This window comes from Accipiter gentilis, chromosome 33, assembly GCF_929443795.1.
Source record: "Accipiter gentilis chromosome 33, bAccGen1.1, whole genome shotgun sequence".
NCBI classification, from domain to species: Eukaryota; Metazoa; Chordata; class Aves; order Accipitriformes; family Accipitridae; genus Astur; species Astur gentilis.
In genome coordinates, this window is record NC_064912.1 from 15214624 (window position 1) to 15236603 (window position 21980).

Genomic DNA, 21980 nt, shown 5'->3' on the forward strand with positions numbered 1-21980 from the left:
GAAGAAAGGAAAGGGGGAAGGAAGGAAGGAAGGAAGGAAGAGAAATCAAAAGTCTCTGTGAAGTAAGGGAAAGTGCAAATAGCAGACCACACAAAGATAGGAAAGGAGGATCCAACATTTAGATTCAGTGTTCAACCAAAGTGATTGTAAAAGTAGTAGTTAGTTTGCGAACAGGAAGAAAGGTAATATGAAAAAATTGCACATTCCAACAATAGAGGCAACTGTGAGTGGTGAAACACAGGTGAGAGAGACTGCATACATGGAAGAGCCATGGCATCTTGAGGACCCAGCTGGGACTACGGATTGAACCACAGCATGTCCTCACATTTGGAAAACTATATGGTTGTGATGGCAGGAGAGGTAACAGCATTTTCTTTAGCATGTCAATGCTGCTGCAAACCAGGAAATCAAAGTCTGGTCAACTACCATGATACAACGAGGGGAAAAAAGTAACTGCAGAAAGCACCAGTCATCATTTCCATTCACAAGCACGGCCCGTAGCTTAAATACGGAACTGACACGCTCAACCAATTGAATTTGAATGGAATTAGGATGCCATCTTGTGACTACCTGATAACTTACAGCACTGGCGTTTCTTAATTTCTTATGTACTTTCTCTCAAGCTTTTATCAAAACATGAAAGATACTGCAACGTAAGAGAGGGTCTAAATTTAAAATGCTAAGTACAACACCTGTTCTACTCTTCTCACAAGTTTTTATGCTGGCATTCTTATTCTGTATGATTTGATTGAAAGCACTGGGCTAAAAAAAACAACCAAAAAACCCTACACAAAATGCAAGCAGTCATCTCAGAAGTGAACACAAATGAACTATGCCCCAAGAACTGTTCTGATCTTTTTCCTCCAAAAATATCACGAAAACCTCAACATGGTATCCAAGACAAATTCCAGGTTCCCTTTGCCGCTTTGAATATATTGTATTAGCACGCGTGCTGAAAACAAATGACACTCCACATATTTTTGCATCAACCTGAGATGCCCGAGAATTAAGGTAATGGTGTAATCAGTAGAGGTCAGCTCTCTCGTAAAGTTGGCCACAGTGGTAGCCACCGTGAGAGAACTTTACCAGTTTAAAAAAAATACTATGATGTTAGAATTACACAAGGTAACACTTCAGACCACTGAAAAACACTAGAGAGAGATACTCGTCTTGTCCTTCTGTCTGCACCACCGCACCGAGACATCGCCGTGTCGAGCCAGGTTCTCTGCCCCTTTGGAAGGCTTCTCCCGCTAACCGGAGCGCTGCAGCGGTGATGCGGGATGGAGAGCGTCATATTTTTACCTCACGGAAAACGGTTATTTAAAACCCACAAAGGTCTCGTAGGGATTAATACAACGCTCGGAGACGACCTGGTACATTCGACCCACAGCGGCCCGGACGTGGCTAGCTGGGAACTAGCAAACCGCTCCCGTCGCTTGAGACCCCCACAGGCCTCGCCACCCCCACCCGGCGGACAGCCCCGACCCGCCATGTCGCCAGCCCCGGCCGGGCCCCTCGCAGGGCTGATGTGGCGGCTGCCGTCGGGCCGTACCATCCGGCCCCGCCGCCTGCGGAGGGGGGGGGGAGGATTCACCGCACCCCGTGTGCTTGCCGCGCCCGAGCACAAGCGCGCCTCCCCCGCTGCACGAGCTTGGTAGCGTCCGCGCGGGCACCGCCAGCCTTCGGGCAAGCCCACGGTGGAAGGTTTGTAGGGGGGGCGACGGGCAGGTTTCGCGTCAGCGCGCTGTCCTGTCACCTTCCGCCTAGCGCTGCACAGGGAAATACGCTGAGCTGCCGAAAACCCAGGAAGTCCTCGCTCTGCCTCAGGGCAGTTAAGTGTCACGGCGCCTCCCGCTTTCCGCTTCCCAAAAAATGGTTCGGCCGAACCCCACCTCGGTAGAGTGGAAGGAGGCGCCATCTTGGCCTCAACCACAGCGAGGCACGAAATGGGGGGGGGGGGGGGGGAGCCACGCCTGCTGTGGGGTGAGAAGAAGGGGAAGCCGCCGCCGCCGCTTGAGCGAGGAGTGAGCGGCGAAAGAGGCGGCAGCCGCCTCTTGAGCGGAGCGCGGGGAAGGCAGCGGTGGCCAGCAGCTACGGCGGGGCGGGGATTCCCCCCGCCTCCCCCTCACATACACTCCCCCCGGTCCCGCGCCGGTTGGTAGGCGCTGCCGCGCGAGGCCGGCTGGGCCTGGCGCACATGGCCCGGCGGTAGGAGCCTCCCCGCCCCTCCCCCGCTCCTTTCCCCCGTCGCGCTCGAGCTGGGAGCGCGCGGCCGGCCCGGCCCCGCACCGACCCCCATGCAGGACACCGAGGAGAGCCCGGCGGCCGCCGCGCCGCCCGACGCCCAGGGGCCCGGGGAGGAGCCCGAGCAGACGGACGGGCCCCCGCCGCCGCCGCCGGTGGAGCCGCCTCAGCAGGAGCAGGAGGAAGAGGAGGAGGAGGAGGAGGAGGGAGAGGGGCAGGAGGAAGAAGGCGAGTCTGAGGCGCCGCCGGGGCCCCCCGAGCCGCCGCCCGCCGCCGCCGAGGAGCCCGCCGCCGAGACCGAGCAGCCGCCGCCGCCTCAGCCGTCCTCGCCTCAGCCGCCCTCCGGCCGCGAAAGCCCCGATAAGGCGGAGCCCGAGGCCGAGCTGCCGGCCGGGGCCGAGCCCGAGGCCGAGCCGGCGGCGGAGGCGGCGGCCGAGCCCGAGGCGCCGTCGGAGGCCGAGCCCGAGGCCGAACCCTGCGCGGCGGAGGAGAACGGGGAAGCCGGTCCCGCTGCCCCGGTCGAGCCGGAGGACGAGATTTCCTTCAGCGACCCCGAGGACTTCGTGGACGACATCACCGACGAAGGTGCGGGCCGGCGGCGGCGTCTGGGCCTGGTCAGGCCGGCCGTGAGGGGAAGGGAGGGGCCGCGGGGAGGCGGGAGAGCCCCGGCCCCGGAGAGCCGGGGGAGGCCGCGGCGGGACGAGCCGGCTGGTGCTGTACAGCCCGCCGCTCCCCCGGCCGTATCCGCGGGCAGCGGGGCGGGACGGGACCCTGTGTGCGAGCGGTGCCTGGCCGGACTCTCCCGGGAGAGCGCGGGGGGGAGCCGGGTCCTCGGCTGGAAAACGCTCCGCTGGCCCGAGCGGCTGTGGGCCCCGGCTGCTGGCTCTTGCCGTGCTGCCGCGGCGGCCTCTCCGGGGTGGTGGTGGACCGCTCGTATCGCCAAATAGACGTCTTCGTCGCAGCGGTGTTTTTTAAATGAAACTTCTTCTGGCTTACCTGTGCCCCGTAGGGTACTGCTTAACAGCTGTTCTCAAAGGTGCTCTCGGACTTGAGGTATCGATCTGCGGGGCCGCGGAATCACCAACTTGCGTGCTCTCCATTTGCCTCCGTTCATTAAACTCCACTGTAAAAACAGAAGTTTTAAGTTCTTGACCTGATGTTTACAAACTAGGTTTCATCGTTCTGTTTTTTTCCCCACATGTCCAGAGTGAAATCAGTAGACAAATAGAACGGGCATGAGAAGAGTTGCTGCTCACGAAGATGTGACATAGGTACTCTGTGACAAGAAAATACAGAAAAATTACTTCTGGCAGTTGAAAATTCAAACTGAGGCTCTTTTCAAAGGATTGGATATTGACTGTCTTCAGATGGCTAAGGCATTGTGTAGCTGCACCGATAATGATGGGAATACCTAGTTTTGGCATACAGGAGTTAGAATTCTATTTTAATATTTTTCATATACATTTTTCTACATAAATCATCTTAATTCTCAGAATAGCAAAAGTACTTATTTTGCCAATACTTTTCTAGCATATGTGCTGTTGTAGGGTCTTATATATATCCTACACGTTGTAGGATCTTACGTTACATGTATCAGCTAGAAAAATGTTTCTGAAAGGATGTTATTGTAAGTCAGTCAGTTAGTTATTTTGATTGGCAGTGGAATACAGGTGATATATGTGCCTTCTAGTGTTCCAGTCCTGTGTCGAGCTTAATAAAATGTCAGAAAAATATCTTACATTAAGGAAGCGTTTGCTATTCTCAGAGTGTATAGTTTTTTGAACTTGTACGTTTGTTTCTTAGAGACCTTGGCAAAAATTGTCTGCAAGTATACAGTTGGATTCTTTTTATGTAGTTAAGTGTTTACGTGATACGCTTTGTCTATATCTAGGATTATTATGTTCATTTCTGTCTATTCAGAAACTAGCCATATTTTCTATCCTTACCTATTTTATTGTTAAGGATTAATTTGGTTAACTTCTCAGCTGTATGAATAATACAGTGTTAGTCTCTGAATTACAGTGTTTAAGTTTAGTCACTCTTGCTGGTCTGGCTTTCCATCTCTGTGTTACTTCTTGAGCTTCCTTATTTCTTTCCCCTTACCTTGATGACTTCCCATGGAGAAAGGCAGTCCCTCAGTGTCACTGAGCGAAGGCTGTTTCAACGCTTATGATAACATTATATCTTCAGGAACACCTTTGAGCTGGACCAGCTTTAGGATTGGACCTTCTCACATGCATTAGTTCAACTTTTTTTTTTCCAGAATGGTGTTGGCATGGCAGAACAGCTGATGCAAGCTCAAGCAGGAGAAGGGGTGCAATGAAGCTTTAGTTCAGATAATGATAGTGGTCCTTAAAATACTGCCAGCTGAAAATAGCTGTGTACCTACCACACCCTACTTTTTTTGTGGGTGGAATGAGAGCTGGCTAAACCAGCATCTTGCCCTTTGAAGATTCCTTTGCTCACAATTTTGAATTTAAGGTAGAGGAGGGGTACAGTGTAGGCATTTGTCTTTAATCTGTTACAGTTTTGATTCAATACAGGGTGTTGCATTCCTGCACGTGAATCTAAATATGCATTCCTTTGTTTGTCTGCAGGCCTACAAAGTGTTTTGTGAGAAATGGTTATGGAAAAAATGACTAATAGAGCCTAAAAAAATTAGCCTTTTGTGTCTTTTGGTTTTTTCTTTTTTCTTTGCGTGTAGACTTCTGTGGAAATGTCCTTGTGGGACATGCTTTCATTTTATATGCAGGGAAAATCTAAGATACGGGATTATAGGGTAAATAAGAAATTTACTTGCTATTTTACTGTAATATCAGATGTTTAAATTCCTCCTTTCAATCCTTACAATTTTTGTAGGCATAGCAGACTCTTCACTCTGTGTGTCCTACATCCTAGGCAAGTGATTACCTATTCACAACTTGAGTGTATTGTCAGCTACCTGGAGAATGGCTTACTCCTGAAGGAGTACCTTGAGATCCAGTATATACTAGGAGGTTAACTTGCAGTACTCATCTGTGGTGTTCTCTTCTGGATCCGTAACAGTTTGAGTCAGTTTTCAACTTTGCAGCAAAAAGTTAAAGAAGCAGGGGAAGGTGGTCCAAAATACCTTTGGTAGTAACTTAAACCACTTTTAGTCTGTGTGGTAGAAAATACTGTCTATGGAGTGATTCCTGATACCCACCACTTTTGAAAGAACTCAGTGTTTTGCTGTGTGTTCCATTTTTCTTCTACTTCTTTAACTACCTATTTGTTCCAAATAATGCTCTTAAAGTTACCATCATCTGTGATTGTGCTTATTGGGACTGGTACCTCTGTCTTCCTGTCAAGTTTTTTGCTCATCCTCAGTGATCTGTATGGTTTTGTGCTATCAGAATATCTGTTGTTAACTCAGGGTTGTGGGGTTTTTGTGTGTGTTTGTTGGGGGTTTTTTAACTTTTCCTGTGCTTGACTTTTCCCAGTTTTCAGTCGGCTGCTCCCCACTAAGGGCTCTCTTCTAACTTCTGAAACATCCGCTTCAAGCAAGGCCTCCTGCTCTTCGCTAATCTTTGCGTTGTACGCTCTTCACTGAATATTTGACTTGCTCTGAAGCATGGATGTGGTCTTGGCCATTTTTGAATAGTTGCTACGAACTAGTAAATAGTTGCTATAAATGGGAGAAATTTGTGGGTATGATCTAAAGTGTGCGGAGTAAGTGAAATGACGTAATATTGAGGATTATTCCTCTAACCTCTTCAGCTTGCTTTAGTTGCTACCATTAATAGTAGGTTTTTACAATTTCTGGGTCTTTGTTTTTATTATACAAGTTAGCATCCTTTAACTTTTTATTTGTAGTTCCTACATTCACATGGAGAGCATCTTTTTTGAGTAATAAATGCTACGAACACCAACATTCTGTGAGTACTGCATAATCTTGGTGGTAATAGCATCTGGTTATGCATATAAACTTCTGTAAAGCATATTGCCCAAAATCAATGGAAAGCTTCACATGTAGTAACCTGTTGAAGCTTAAAGATATAGAAGGCCAAGGTTCTTTGGTATTTTGAAATTCAAAGTAAGCATATCTCTTCACTGCTAGAGATTTTTCCAGTGCTGTTTCTGGGTAGAATAATATCTAGAATTCCAAAACGAGCAAAATTCTGTAAAGATGTCTTCAAAATACCGACACATCCAACACCCTTTTTCATTTGTTCTCATATTTTAAATGTTTCTACATGGGTTTGGATTTTTTTTCCCCCTTGGTCTGTGAATGCTATATATAGTCTGACTCTCCATATTTTATTTTTCTATTCTAATTCAGAAGTATAGTGGCATGCACTTATTTTCTGTCTAGTCTTGCATTTTATAGTGGTCTTTTACATAAGGTTAAAACTTACTGCAGATATGCATATATATTTTTCCTATTTATATGGCGTGTGTGACACTTGGCCAATTATTTCAGCATGTTTGGCTTTTTTTTGTTAGCAGAATGTCTATTCTGGTGCATTTAAGTGCACAAAACTAAAAATGTCAATAAAACAATCTGCCACTTCTAACTGATGTTTCTTCAGAATACAATAATGCAATCATGTTAATAAGTTGCAGGGGCATGACTGATTACACTGCAAAATGATCAGTAATCTAGACAAGAATTAAAGTGTATGTTTGAACAGGATAGCTAGGGATAGTGAGGGATTTTATTCCTGGAAAGGTTTGAAAATAACCTTAGGTTAAAGTTATTTGAGAGATTGTTTGGATATCCTTGTCTTTAGCTTTTCTAGCTCAATCCATTGAGGATTGAGTCATTGATGTAATTTTTCTGACTCCTCTTGGATCTACAGGTCGGTATGTTTCTGTAGTTAGGTAATGTTAATTTGAAAAGCGTGTTTAAATTTGTACATTGTCAGTGGGGTTTAGTTGGTGGATACAGAATAATCTAATAAGAGTTGACTTGAGGAATAGATTAATTTAAGATATGTATAGAACTCTACAGAACGTATGTCTAGAAGCCTACCACATGAAGAATAACTCAGCGTTGTTGTTGAAGCTCCTAATTTTGTGTGCCACTTATAGGTGTACTTTGTACCTTTTACCTGTTTTTATCCCAGTGTGGTATGTAAGCCACAGCTACAGGGTTACAGTCCTTCTGAATGTTCTTCCTTCTATGCATGGGGAACTTCAATGATATTGTAAGCAATCTCTTTCCAGTAGAACGAAGCTTGAAGCTGACAGTGCAGGGACTGAACAAACCATCCCACCAGCAAGTACCCTCAAAATTTATAAGATTATATAGGAAAGGGGAATTAGTATGGTTGAAGAATATCCAGAGTATGAAACAGTGTGTGCTCATCTTCGCTTGCAGCACGCTTAAATATGGCTTTAAGTGTCTTGTCTTAGACCTTCATTTTTGTGTTTAATTAAAGGTTTAGATGGAGTGTGAGTTCTCAAACATAATTATAGTGATGCTAAGACATGCAGAGCTTCCAGTATGGCAGATAGTTTTGAATAATGCTAAAACTCATGTAATTTGGGAGGGAGGCACATTGTACATTTCTTTTTATCAAAGTCAACTGGTTATAATTTCAGCAAGGCTACTAGTCAGGGCTTGGGTAGTAAATCTTATAGTTGTATGCTCTGTCGTCAGTTTTGAGGACTTCGTAAGCCAGTTCCAACTCCTGAAACAAGCCAATTGTGCAAGTGTGATTTCCTCAATGTAAGGTATTTTTTCTTTAAGAAAGACTCCAAGAGTTAGCTGCTTGAAGTTTCTCAAGAAACTGCATAATCACGCCTCTTAGCAAGGAAGTACTGTTGGAGCATTGTGTATTCGCTTCAGTTGTTTCTCTGGTAGAACATTCGTTCCCTACCAAATTTCTGAAATTATTCTTGAAATTTCCTGAAATTTGAAATCTTCCTCTTCTCTTGTTATCACTATTCTTTTCATCTTTCTGTCTTCCTCCTTAATGATGTAGACTGGTGCCTTAGTTTCTTATGTGCTTTTCCTTTGCAGAATTACTTGGTGACGTGCTGAAAGATCAGCCACAGGAGGCAGATGGAATTGACTCAGTGATCGTCGTGGATAATGTTCCCCAGGTTGGACCAGACCGACTAGAGAAACTGAAGAATGTCATCCACAAAATATTTTCGAAGTTTGGTAAAATTATCAATGAATTTTATCCAGAAGCAGATGGGAAGACAAAAGGGTAAGTCATGATAACTCCTACTGGAAGTAGGATTGAAACACTCCTTTGACTTACCCTTGATTATCAGTGTCAATACTTTATGGCCAATTTTTATGGTGACCTCATGCTCATCACTTTCTTCTACCTTAGTCTGTACAATCCTGACATCTAGTCTCAGTGACAAACAGAAGTTCCCAAGGGAGCCAAGAGGCTTAATAGCTCATTAAGCTACGGGGTGGGGGGTTAATTATGGAAGCAGTTTAGCTGAGCTTGGAAGTAAAATTTCTGTGCAGTACTAAATGAGGGTTTTTTGTTAATTTTCTGCCATGGCTAATAAATAGGTTAAAGGTCCATTTTAGTTAAAAACTTAGTAGCAGTGGATGTACTGTTTATTGCAAAATGGACTGTCAATATTCTGTCTCTGATTGCCAGTGCTTATGCTTACATTAGTGACTCCAACTTCCTTAAGTTCAGTGAGCCCTTTCCAGGACCCTTTTCCCCTTTGCCAGCTTCCGATCCCTGTTGCAGGTTAACTGCAGCATCTGAAATTGAGGAGAAAGCTGACCAGAAATGATCAAGCCCAAAGGAAGAGGGAAAGGGAAAGGAAGTTTTAGGGAGAGAAACCAGGCGCAAATCAATCTGATAAATAGGACGTTTTAATGAGTCTTGTTACTGTGGTTGGAGTAGCACATATTCCTGAGCTTGGGAGTAATTCATGGTTTAGAAAGCATAAAAAAAGTGGGTTTTTTTGAGTGGAGGGATTGTTGGTTCTGTAAGGTCAGCGTGAGAAAATTATTTTCTCTTAAGTTCATGCCTCTCTTTGAGGTATGACAGTCTTCAGGGTACTGTTAATTTTAAGTCTGCTGGGCTATGAGCTAGATGGTATTAGTGGCAAGAAGGAAGCTGAATTATACTCGATGTAATTGAAAAACAAGAGTGGTGCTTTGAGATGTCTGTGACGGCAAGATTTACAGTTTCTGAATGTGATCTGTCATTCAGCTGGAAAGAGTTGCATACTTAACCTGTCTGTTACTAGCTCTCATTGTTATTCTGCATTGCATTGAACTTGCATTCATCACTTAGTCTAGCCCATTTACAGAAAGGATATCTGTTTAATTCAGGTCAAGCCCATACAACTAAAAAGTGTTTATGTGCCTGTGGCCAAAATGGAGATTAATTGCTTTTGACCCTCATTGGTTGGGGGCAAGACAAGAAGTTATTTCATAGATGCTCTGTACTGAGTTCTTAGCTCATCCTCATTGTTTCTTTTTTATTTTACTTATTTACTTAATTTCTTTTTTATTATGAGCCTGTTATGTAGTCTAAACGATGACTTCCTCCTTTCATCTTCCTTCATTGTAGCTACATCTTTCTGGAGTACATGTCTCCGTCTCATGCAGTGGATGCTGTGAAGAATGCAGATGGATACAAACTGGATAAACAGCACACTTTCAGAGTCAACCTTTTCACAGACTTTGATAAGTGAGTGCAGCTATTGTGTGTATCTGTAGATTTGGGGATTCTAATGAAGAGTGCCTGCACAGAGTGTAACCAATCAAATTGCTGTTTCAGGTACATGACAATCAGTGATGAATGGGAAATCCCTGAGAAACAGCCATTTAAGGATTTGGTAAGGATTTTTTTGAAAAGTGGAAAGAATATTCAGCATAATACGAAATCATTACTTAATTGCTGGAGTGTCCATATGAAAATAAAAATGATGTGTTAATAGCATTGTTATAAATAGCAGTAGTGATTGCGTGCTCCTATTTCTTTGTTCTCATTCTCATGAAGTGACAGGAAGAACTTGGTGGCTCTGCTTAGTAGGTCCACATAGGGTAAAACTTGAGTAAATAATGATTTTGCACAAGTCATTTCAAAATAGAATTTTGAAAGCATCTTTTAATATTTTTAAATGTTTTGAGGCAAACCTCTGTGTTTGTTACCACTAGCTTTGTAAAAAGTCCTGCAGTGGAAGGGATAGTTAAAAAAAACAAAAACAAAAAAACAAAAACAAACCCCTTAAGTTATTTAAGGCAAGAAGTGTTAAACATCATCAAACCACCTTGAAGGTCCACCTTTTTATGGTCTGTTCTCTTAGCCTCCAGTAACCAGTAGCTTGAGTTATTTAGTTTCACTTTAAAAACTGGCTTGCAATGGTAAGACTCCAAAGTTGCATGCTTTGTGTAAGACCGACTTCCACCTGCCAGGTAGATATTAATTTGGCAAACTTGTCATCTTAGCAACTGACTCACTAATAATCTTTTTGCTTCTGTTTTTCTTAGGGGAATCTCCGATACTGGTTGGAAGATCCTGATTGTAGGGATCAGTACAGTGTGATCTTTGAGTCAGGAGACCGGACCTCCATTTTTTGGAATGATATCAAGGAACCTGTGCAAATTGAGGACAGAGCAGTGAGTGTCCTGGAAGTGCAGTACATTGCAGATACACTGTCAGTCTCATTCATTTTATGACATTTCAGGGTTTTAATTTTTTTTCAAAAAGATATTTTTTCCACATTGCTGAAATACTTTTTTCTTCCATTTGAAGAGGAGTCGTGAAATTGCATCCTTTAGAATTAGACTTAGCTGCTTAGGTAAAACAAATGTGGAGCTAACTTGTTTGTGGTGGTCTTTTTTTTGTTCTTTTTATTATTTTTTTTTTCCCCAACTGGTCCATGATGCCTATTAGTTTCCTTCATCTGTATATTATAGGTGATTCAAAAAGACATGAAAATGCAAAGTCAGAGTTTGAGGAGTACTATTCGTTAGAGCTGAGTATGTGCTTAAGTATGCTGCTTCTGATCATTTCTTGCTTTTTTGCTGACTGCAGAGGTGCTAAAGAGGAATAGCTGGTTTGGTAATAGCACATAAAAGGGAGAGTTAGTGTGCCTGTCTGCTGCAGGCAGTTGACTTGCTGAGAACTGTTGGTACCCAGAAGCATTTTCTTTAATAACCGTGATGCATTACAGTAGAAAGAAGTTGGCTCTGGAATGATGAGTAATTTTCCTCATCACCATGGTCACTGGCCGTGGTCTATATTGTTGAAACCTCTCTAACTTAGCTGAAGCTTAAGAGCTGTATTGTTGTTAAGAAATTTAAAATACTTACTCTTACTTCTGAGTATGTTCTTACCAGGGCTGAAAGGCAACAAGGAAACCCAAGCCTGTTAGATGGGTTTAATTGTTTACTATACAAAGGTTGTCACTGTACCTGGAAAATTTTATTGCTGATCTGTAAGTTGAAAAGGTCTCAATTGACAGTTTTCAACCTGAAGAATAAGTATTATGCAATATGTGCATGAAGTTAAACTCCACAACTAGTCCAAGATATCACTAATTCTCAGATCTTCACTTAGTAAATAGATTGGCGAAATGTGATGCTACAAGCCACACATTAATTCTTTCCCCTTTAGGAATCCTGCATGAAATTAAACCTTTCTGTATACTTTTTTTTTTAAATCTAGCGGTGGACAGAAACCTATGTACGTTGGTCCCCAAAGGGTACCTACTTGGCTACATTCCACCAGAGAGGCATCGCACTTTGGGGTGGAGAGAAGTTTAAGCAGATTCAAAGGTTTAGTCACCAGGGAGTGCAGCTTATTGACTTCTCACCCTGTGAAAGGTATGGAGTATGACATTGGTTTGGGCTAAGGGATCAAAAGCATGAAGCACAGGCATTTTGGCTGCTGTGCTTTCAAATCTCATGTGGTTGGGGTCTTCTGTTCTCCTTTGCTTTTGGAAGTACTGCTTTTCATGCATAAATCCTTCTTGGAATGAGTGAAACTCTGCCTGACTTTTTGACTTCAGGATGATACTTAACAATCTGGAATAATTGGTCTAAAAAACTAAGCTGACAGGTTTCCTCAAAGATGTTAACTACCCTAAGGGAGAGGACCATACTCTTTCCTCTTTAGTTGGATGAGATGTCTGTAGTGTTAGATTTCTGGTTCTCTGAAAAGTTTCCGTTGAGTAGCATCCTCCAAATCTGTAGTACTGAAATGAATTCCTTAAGCTTTCTTTAACATTAAGGAGCTCTTTAGAGAAGGCTAAAATAATTTCAGGACTGAGATGCATCTTGTTTTGCTAGTTTTCAAGTAACATGTTTGGAAGCAGTAAGGTTTTATGTTTTATTGTATTAAAAAGAGGTTATTTATCTTTAAATGCAGAAGTCTAGCATACCTATAGTTCAGGTTGGCTACGGTCAATGGGTTTATATTTGGTTTGAAACCAATGATGTTCTTGTGGCAAAGCTATATAGTAGGTAACTGTATTTGGCTGTTGGCCCTCACTTGTAACACCAATATGGGAAGACTTGCACATAAATCTAGCGTCTTTTCAGGCAGAGGGACGCCAGGGAAATACTGTGTCTTGGAAGCTTTCTCCCCCTTCATTGTACTGTTCTTATTTTTCCCTTCTTTCAAAAAAATCCCATTAGAGAAACTGCTGTTTGAAAGTGCATTGTATTTAAATATTACTTGGATGAAAGCCTGCTTGTGCTTACATATTAGATGAAGTTTTGACAGTGAACTTGATTATTTCTTTTGTAGGTATTTAGTGACCTTCAGCCCTTTGATGGACACGCAGGATGACCCTCAGGCTATTATCATCTGGGATATTCTGACTGGGCAAAAGAAACGAGGATTCCACTGTGAAAACTCAGCTCACTGGCCTATTTTTAAGTAGGTTGAGAAACAAAATTAGAGTAGAGAGAAGTAGTCCCAGACTTCGTTTAATAAAAAGGCAGTTCCTATCTAATACTCTCTTTTTTTCTTTTTATTTGCTTAGATGGAGTCATGATGGTAAATTCTTTGCTAGAATGACTTCAGATACCCTCAGCATCTATGAAACACCTGTAAGTTCTTGCCTTTTTTTGCATAACATTTATTACAATGTCAGTCTTTCCCATGGTATAAGTTTTAAAGGCTACATTTTAATAATACACTCTAGAGCTGGGCTTAAAAGGGGAGAAATCTGTTTGCTCTTGTCTTGTTCTTTCCTGGTTGAAAAACTTTAGCTGAGTTTGACAGTAAATTCCACACCACACTTCTGGAAGGACTAGACAGCTCAATATACTACTTATAAGAGTCAATAGGATCAAGGTTATGTGATGCCTCCTAGCTCTCAGTAGCAGGTGAGTTCCAAAGTACTCAAAACACACTATAAATTGCAGCCTAATCTAGCACTTTTTGCTTTTGCATTATAATTCAGGCTGCTGTATTCATTAATTCTGTATGGCAATTTTTATTTTACTTGTAATTGTGGTATACATATGTTCATAATGAAAAATAAGGATACAGGATCTCTACACAATTTCCTAGTTTATGTGCTCTAATAGAGTAGAAGGTGCATGTGTAAATACAAGAATGTTACTAACCTGGAAATTCACTCCTTTCTCTTCTTTTAGTCTATGGGTTTGTTGGACAAGAAAAGCTTGAAAATCACAGGGATAAGGTCAGTCTATTCCTTTGTAAAGATAACTGCTCTATTTAGTTGGAATCCTTATGGCTGGGGCTCTGTTATGGTGAGAGGAATCTTTAGACTGTTGACTGGAGCAAATGGCTTCATATGCTGAAGTGGTCAAATTAGACAAACTGGCAAAAAGGAATGGAAAATTATCCATTTATTGATGTCCACAGCTGACAGCTTGCATGCTTTGAAATCCTCTTTGTGATACTGCTTAACCCAGGGTCTAGTTTAGGAGTCCTGTTCCTTGTCTACAGAACCAAAGTGGAATGCAGTTTGTTAGGGAATATCTCCATAACAAGATTTGTATGCTGGCTTAAAACAGTGTGCTGTATACCGCCTGTTGGCAAGGAACGGATTTGGTTTTGTGCGTGCCTGCACAATAGACACTGACTCCTGTGAGAGTTTTTGAAGTACCTCTCTGTAAAGCAACAAGAAAATTAAGTGTACCCAGGTGCAAGAAGATTGTCTCCAGTGTAATTTAATAGGGTTTTTTTGCTCATTGGTTTAATCGACCTGTTTCTTATATCTTTGGCAGTTACGCTGGGTGTAACCCCTCCTCTTTAGTGAAATGTACTCTGTTGATAACATTGGTCATATAGCAAGTTTAAATAGCAATTTTAAAATCTGTTTTGGTATGATATATGTAAGGTTATTAATTGTCCTTGGTTGCTTGTCTGTATCTGTCTTTATTAGTGAGAGTTGATACTTCTCTGCAGCATTTCAGATACAATGATGAAAATTGTTTCTGCTTGTAGTATCTCTAACTAAAAATTAAAATGGCATATTTTCAACTTTCTTCCTGTAGAGACTTCTCATGGTCTCCAGGTGGTAACATAATTGCTTTCTGGGTGCCTGAGGATAAAGACATCCCAGCAAGAGTGACTTTGATGCAGCTGCCTTCTAGACAAGAAATTCGTGTGCGGAATTTGTTCAATGTCGTAGATTGTAAACTACACTGGCAGAAGAACGGGGATTACCTGTGTGTGAAGGTAGACAGGACTCCCAAAGGCACACAAGTATGTGGATTCTGATTATATTAATAAAATTTGGTTCTATCTCACACTGACACCTCGTTTTCTTACCAAACTGTCTTTTAATATAGACAGTGTAAATTATATAATGTCAAAGCTGTTTTTCATTTTTCCATTTGAATTTTGAGGCATGTGGAGAGCAAAATGTATGTAATGTTTGCATCCAAGCTTTGCTTTGACTTCAGTGGCCTCTTAGACTTGGATGAGAGCTATATGCCTCATGTCTTTTCCTACTCCATCTTAAGGAGCTGTTGAACAACCCATAAGTTGTGCTGCACAATGTGCCGTCTGTTTATCTGTCTTAATTAAACTTCATAACAGTCTGAAAAGAAACAAATGCTTTTGTACAATTCTTCAGTTATTCTTTATCAGACAGAAAAATTTAGAATGTGTTTGTTAATGAGCCATACTGTATTTATCTTCTCTCATTAAAGAAATAAATCTTGACTCTCTCATTCTGCATCCTGACAGGCTAATTGTATAGTTGTCTTTCTATGCCTAGCGATAAAATTATTTGCTCTACTGCTTCTATGCTGCATAATGAGCTGATCTTGGCCTTTACAGGGAGTAGTGACCAACTTTGAAATATTCCGAATGAGAGAGAAACAGGTGCCAGTGGATGTGGTGGAAATGAAAGGTAATGCCAAGTATTTCCGTACTTTTGATCTTTAACTTTTTTGACTAGACACTTGCATGTTTCTTAGAAATTCCTGTCAACATGTGACATAATTAGGAAGTTAACTCCTTTTCATAGGAGCTACAGTATTCATGTCACAGGGTGCCTCATGTAAAAATGAGAAATCAAAACTTGTGTTGCTATTCACACTTGTGACTGACTTAAAAATGATGGAACTGAAAATATGTTATTAATAAAGGTGGCAGGGCTGATTATACGAGTGTATTTTGTAGAAGGTGGGAGACTGGAGCTTCCCGTAACTCCCTGCATGTGCCTTATGAACCTGTTTTGAAAGATAGTCTATATGGCAAAGTCTGTTAACCGATGGGTTGCCTGTCTTCAGTGTCTTGGTTTTCTTTTGGCAACTGCTTGAAATCAAAGCTTTGTATTGTCTTTTGACAGAGTTTTGGCCCCTCTTTTTTTGTTACAGAAAGCATCATAGCCTTTGCTTGGGAACCAAATGGAAGCAAGTTTGCTGTGTTGCATGGAGAAACTCCACGAATTTCAGTTTCTTTTTACCATGTTAAAAACAATGGGAAAATAGAACTCATAAGTAAGTGACTGAGCAACAAGTGAAAAGTGCAGATACTAAGCATTTTGCATGGCAATAGATGCAATAAACTCAAAACTGTGGCTGTTTGTGGTGGACAGTATGGCAATAGGTGCTATGCCTGATACTGTGTTCTAGAAATCTGACTTTCTGGTGACAGCTAAACTGTTTTCACTTTGAATCAGTCCAGGGTCTGGGACTAAAAGGCCTACAAGTCAGAATAATTTTGTGGCCTTGGGAAGTTCATGTGAGGCAATAGCACAGACTTGGCTCACTTCAGATAAAATTTATTCCCAAGTTGGCTCTTGGGGTCTTCTGATCTCCTTCTCTTCCTTCTGCTAGCTTTGGATGTTCTGGTACTACTGGGTTTTGTCTTTAGAAGTGTAGAGCTAAGGACTGTTGTCAGGACTTGCTTGCAGAGTTCATAAATGTCTTTTGAGGAGTGGATGGAGTTGACTGCTTGTAAGCTAACTGATGGCATTGGATTGAGATCTTTTTCTGAATTTGTCTTGTTTCTTTTCAGAAACGTTTGACAAACAGCAGGCAAACACGATATTCTGGAGTCCTCAAGGGCAATTTGTAGTATTGGCTGGCCTCAGAAGGTGAGCATTGCATGGGTTACTGAACACCATATTCATTTTAAGGAGGAAAAACGACTAGAGTATCTCATCAAAAAGTGTTTGGTATCTCCATGAATGTTGCATTACTGTGTAATCCTGATACAGCTATCTAAAAGCAAGGGAAAAGAAAAGATGCAATTTCATGATGTAGTTCAGTCCTTTGTAACTTTTACTTGCTATTTTTGCCACATCAAATGAAGAATGCATTTTTCAACAGAAAAGTGGATATTTAGAAACACTTTTCAGCTGTTTAAGTTAAATACTGACTCAATTAATCCAGTTGGAACTGTGCATGTGGCTCTTACAAGGCATTTGTTGTAGTCATATCCTTGTGTCTCTTCATCGGCCATACCTCTTAATGACAAAGATGTTTTGTAAAAGTTATCAGGAAAGTTTCACATTAGAGCAAGTGAAAATTATTTTTATTGACCAGTTGAGTAGTAGTTGCCTTTACATGCTTTCAGATGAGTGCTGCTGTTCATCTTAGAAATATATTCTTTAATGTTGTCTTCACTATTTAAATATGTCTAAGCATATGAGTGTTAAACTTTGGCTGTAACTTGTCTATAGTATCTTTTCATTGAGCCTTTTAAGAACCGAAATAAAATGGGTTACAGGTCACTGAACATAGAAACAAAAGTGTCATTCTTATTTGGATCTTTGTTTTTATTCATTGCATTGCTTTCTAGCCACAGAGACTGGGATGAGCCTCTCTCTTGGTTGCTGTGAAAATTTATCTTTGTAGTGAGGAGTTGTAAAGATCCAGCTTGTGAAATGCTTTTAAAGAAACAGGCTATACTGGTGTGTAAAACAACCTGTCTTGTCTTGCCTTTGCAGCATGAATGGTGCCTTAGCATTTGTCGATACATCTGACTGCACCATGATGAATATTGCCGAGCACTATACAGCTTCAGATGTGGAATGGGATCCTACAGGCAGATACATTGTGACTTCTGTGTCTTGGTGGAGCCACAAGGTACTAGTGCTTTCTTTTTTTTCTCTCTCTTCCACAGGTATTGGAAAGGGCTATTGGTTAGGAAGAGAAAATGGACACCTGTTGCTGATCATACGACTTAAAACCTGCACCATAGTTTTACCTGTTAATTTCTGAACATCAGTATATATTTGGGCCATTAGCTTCACCGGTTGTCCAAAATAAGTTCTGGAAGGGCAATTAATGAGTCTAAGCCGAGTGTCCTTTTTCTGAATTTTCATTACATCTTTAGTGGTTTGAAACTTGATCTCCTTGTGGTCTACACAGAACAGCAGGATTTATTGCACCTATCATTACTTTTGCTGGGTTCCAGCCACTGCACTGTAAGCTTCTCCTGTGCAAGTATAGAAACTGAGACTTAAGAATATGATAGGAAGGCTGGATTAGTTTCAAACTGTTGTAATACTCCAGAAGATAATTTCTTGCAAAGCTTCAGTGGAACAAATACTTTGCTGAGGAAATTGACTTGTGCAAGGAAGATGCTAACAAAAAGAGCACCCTGGTTCTGTTGACTAATGGTGCTGATTTTATAAAAAAAGACCCTTAGGACATGGAGTGAGGACTATAGTGTTAAGTTGTAGCTTATCTTGACTGAGATGGTGCACTGCTCTTCCAGGTGGACAATGCATATTGGTTATGGACCTTCCAAGGCCGTTTGCTTCAGAAAAACAATAAAGACAGGTTCTGTCAGCTTCTCTGGAGACCACGACCAACTACCTTGCTCAGTGAGGATCAGATAAAGGTAGTATTCCACTGACTCTTTTTGCTGACATTGATTTGGTGTATAAGCATACTTGGTTTACTCCCTCTTCTTGAGGATGAGGCTTGAACTGTTACAGAGTTATGCAACTGCCTTTTGCCCTGAATTTGTGAGAAAACGTTGCTGTAGGGGACCTCGCTTCTGGGAGTGACTGTAAATATTAACTGTTCTTTAAGCTCAGAATAAAAATGATTAGTTGTTCTTAGAGTTGGGGTACAGTGAAAGGGTATAAAGAATAACAAAATTGAATTTAGCTTTCCAGACTTCACTAATTGCACGTGTACAGAAGCATTTACATGATTTGTAAGCCAGGAAGAACAAACAGAATTACAGCAAAGGGAAATTGCGTAGAAGAGAGGTTTTTAAAAAATGCATAGCCTGCTTAAGCTTACCGAAGGAGTTCTTAGAGAATATGGTGGTTGTGATTGCTAGTCTGATATCCCAGTTGAAATAAAATTCCCTGTTTTACAGCAAATTAAGAAGGACCTGAAGAAATACTCCAAGATATTTGAGCAGAAGGATCGCCTGAGCCAGTCCAAAGCCTCAAAGGCAAGACACTTTTGGAATATAATAATATGGACAAAACTCTTGTAATCTGTTCTTAGTTATTTTGTAATGGTGATATGTAAGTTAAATTTCTTTTATAACATGTGTGTTCATTTGACTCCAGATGGTTAGAGTTAGTTCCAGTAGGTGGTTCAGACAGATGCTACTAAACTGTCAGGTTAAACAGTAATGAATCTGGAGAGGCACTGGTGTTACCTCATTAAGTAAAGGTGGCAAAATTTTGGCATTCTTAGTGAGTTGCTGCATTAGCCAGTCTTTAAATTAAGAAAAGCTCTTTAAAAAAAAAAAAACAAAACACCAAACCAGCTTTTTTGATTACATAAGAGATCTTTCTTCTTTTAAGTCAGTAGAAAGTATGTTCATGAGAAAAAAATTTGACTTGCTAACACATGCATCACACGTGAATTTGATGTATTGGGGAGGTGTAACAACCTCTTCCTGCCTCCACAGGAGCTAGTGGAGAGGAGGCGTACAATGATGGAAGAGTTCAGAAAGTACCGCAAGATGGCACAAGAGTTGTACATGGAGCAGAGGAATGAGCGTTTAGAGCTTCGAGGAGGTAAGCCACACATAGTACTTGTAAAGACTTGCTGCTAGATAACTGCTGCTTCTTACCAAATAACTACACTGTTCTGGGGATTCATCCACTTCTCTCCCTCCATTTCCTGCCAAAGCTAGTTCCTTGTTCTCTGAAGGTTATTTATACTTTTTATCCTGAATTGCAACAGGATTTTTTTTTTTTCTATGGGAGAAAGGTCAAATACTGCTGGGTGCCAGATTTTGGTATCTCTGTTTTACCTCACCTCTTTATGTTTCAAGGCAAGCATTGGCTTGACCTTGGGATAAGACTGTGAAGAGATTTGGGTGTTGCATTTAACCAAAAAATCCACAGAAGCCCTGTGGTGGGAGACAGAAATGCCTTGGTTGTCATTTAATGAATTTAGCAGGTACTTCTTACGTTTTAAAGCACCAAATACCTCTTATTTCACTGGTGGTTTAAGCACAGTTTCTGCCAAGAGGAGAAATCTTTCCATTGATGCCTTGTTTGATGCATTCAGTGTTCATGTTTTCTCCATTCCAGGGGTAGACACAGATGAGCTGGACAGCAATGTCGATGACTGGGAAGAGGAGACTGTTGAATTTTTTATCAATGAAGAAATTATTACCCTTGCAGAACCAGAGTAATTAACAAAGCTGTGGTAAGATGGCATACCTCTCAGTAGAGAGAAACTTTGTCAACTATTGCTATTGTTTCACTAATTTGCTTGAGAAAGTTAGATCTGTCTGTTGCATGAGTGAATGTGTTGTTCTCTGAGTTGGTTTATGTTTTCTTTGTGGCTAGATGGTACAAAACCTTTTTTTTTTTTAAAGTAATCGCAGATGGTCAGATTTATGAGTTGTACTGAGCAGAATACTGTGTATGTCCTGTCTTGCCAGAGCGATCAAACCCACAACAGAGTCAGGGTCAACTTCCAAACACAGAGTATTGCAGACTCTCTAAGTTCTGTCAGTAGGAGGAATTGTAGCTAGTATGAGAAATTTTGCCTTTTGGAAGAATTGCCTGTTAGTTCAAGGCTGGACAGAGTTTAAGTACTATACTAAAGATTATGCAGCAAGTTAACTGGACTGATAAAACTAAAACTTTTGAGTAGATGTTTAAATATCCACATGAACTCTGCTATCATTTTCTAGAAAAGTTGGGTAGAATTCAGGTGGTAGCAGATTCTTGTGTACTGACTGTCACTGCTTGTTGTTGAAATCTTTTTTTTAAACCAGTGCTTTTCCCAGTTCCTTTTTGTGAATTCCTATTACGTATTTATATGTTGAAAATAGAGGCTACTTTCAGCCCCTGTTGTAGGAAATGTCTTTTAGGGAGCTTGACATTGTTGTATTGAGGAGGGAAAAGATATTTTGATAGTGAAGGCACTCACATAGGACTTAAAATCTGGAATGTGTTCCTGCTCTATGATATTTAGGACTTCACTTAAGGAAGAGAAAGGGGAGACTGGAAGTATGTCTTTTGCAGCTGTAAGTCACCCTGCAGCTCTTTTAGCCTCCAGATACCTGAGGAGTTCAAGTAAAATATGAACAGTATACCTCTTGAACCTGTAGAAAATTAATAGCCTTGATACTTTTGAATATATTTGGATATGGCTTATCTGTGTCCCATACATGGGAGATCCTTTTATGGAAGGAAGAAGGAGAGAAGCTTCTTAGTGTATGGATTTAAACAAACATCAGTTTAAGAACAGATGAAACATGCTTATATAGCCTTTCACCAGCTAGCATCTGTAGTGAGGTTGAGCTGTTTGTATAAAAGCACAGTAACTAACTTGCCTCTTTTTTTCCTTTTCTGCAGCACCACCATATCTTGTGCTGAAAAGAAGTTTGCTCATTTTCAGAAAGCCTACATCAACTTTGGAATTTTTAATCCATATTCTTGCAGTCTGGAAGGGTGGATGCACCAGATTTTCTCCATTCTGACACATTGTAGTGCCTTTAAGTCTTGCTGCCTGCTGCAGTGAGATACTGGAAAGGCGCTGCTTTTAAATTTTTCTTCTTTTTTTTTTTTTCTTTCCTTCTTAAATCCACTACTACCAGTATTTACTTCCTGACTCCCACACAGTACTTGCCAACTGGCAGTTTTTGACTATTGCTGGTGAGGTGAGATTCATCAGTGCACCTCTGTCTTACACACACGATGTTTCTGTTTCAGGACTCTTTCTATGTCCCAAGTGCATGGACAGGTGTTCATTTTGTTTGGGGAAAAGTCAACAGAACCATTTTTCGTATGATGTGGTTTAGTGTGCTGAAGCAGCACTACAGTGGGCTATATCCTCCTCCTTTCAGATTGTGAAAGGATGCCTCCCTCAAAGAGCTGAATATGGAAATAAAAGCAGACCTATACTAAAA

General features: G+C 41.3%; 1 protein-coding gene across 1 annotated transcript; it reads left to right on the forward strand.

The window, feature by feature from the left end:
• The first annotated feature begins 2213 nt into the window (after positions 1 to 2213).
• On the forward strand, positions 2214 to 21980 carry EIF3B (eukaryotic translation initiation factor 3 subunit B). Its single transcript, XM_049791589.1, has 19 exons — positions 2214 to 2829; positions 8231 to 8423; positions 9765 to 9884; positions 9975 to 10032; positions 10688 to 10816; positions 11868 to 12025; positions 12951 to 13082; positions 13189 to 13255; positions 13808 to 13854; positions 14675 to 14885; positions 15465 to 15537; positions 16007 to 16129; positions 16650 to 16728; positions 17584 to 17722; positions 18357 to 18482; positions 18972 to 19049; positions 19518 to 19626; positions 20149 to 20266; positions 21427 to 21980. The coding sequence occupies exons 1-18, from the start codon at positions 2298 to 2300 to the stop codon at positions 20250 to 20252; spliced, it is 2478 nt and encodes an 825-aa protein (XP_049647546.1). The 5' UTR covers positions 2214 to 2297; the 3' UTR covers positions 20253 to 20266; positions 21427 to 21980.

What these genes read in the sequence shown, in the direction of transcription:
- EIF3B (XM_049791589.1), top strand. Translation starts at nt 2,298, where the DNA reads ATGCAGGACACCGAGGAGAGCCCGGCGGCCGCCGCGCCGCCCGACGCC. An exon ending in CTTTTCACAGACTTTGATAA is followed by an intron (nt 9,885 to 9,974) that starts GTGAGTGCAGCT and finishes TTGCTGTTTCAG; the next exon opens with GTACATGACAATCAGTGATG. An exon ending in GCCAGTCCAAAGCCTCAAAG is followed by an intron (nt 19,050 to 19,517) that starts GCAAGACACTTT and finishes CTGCCTCCACAG; the next exon opens with GAGCTAGTGGAGAGGAGGCG.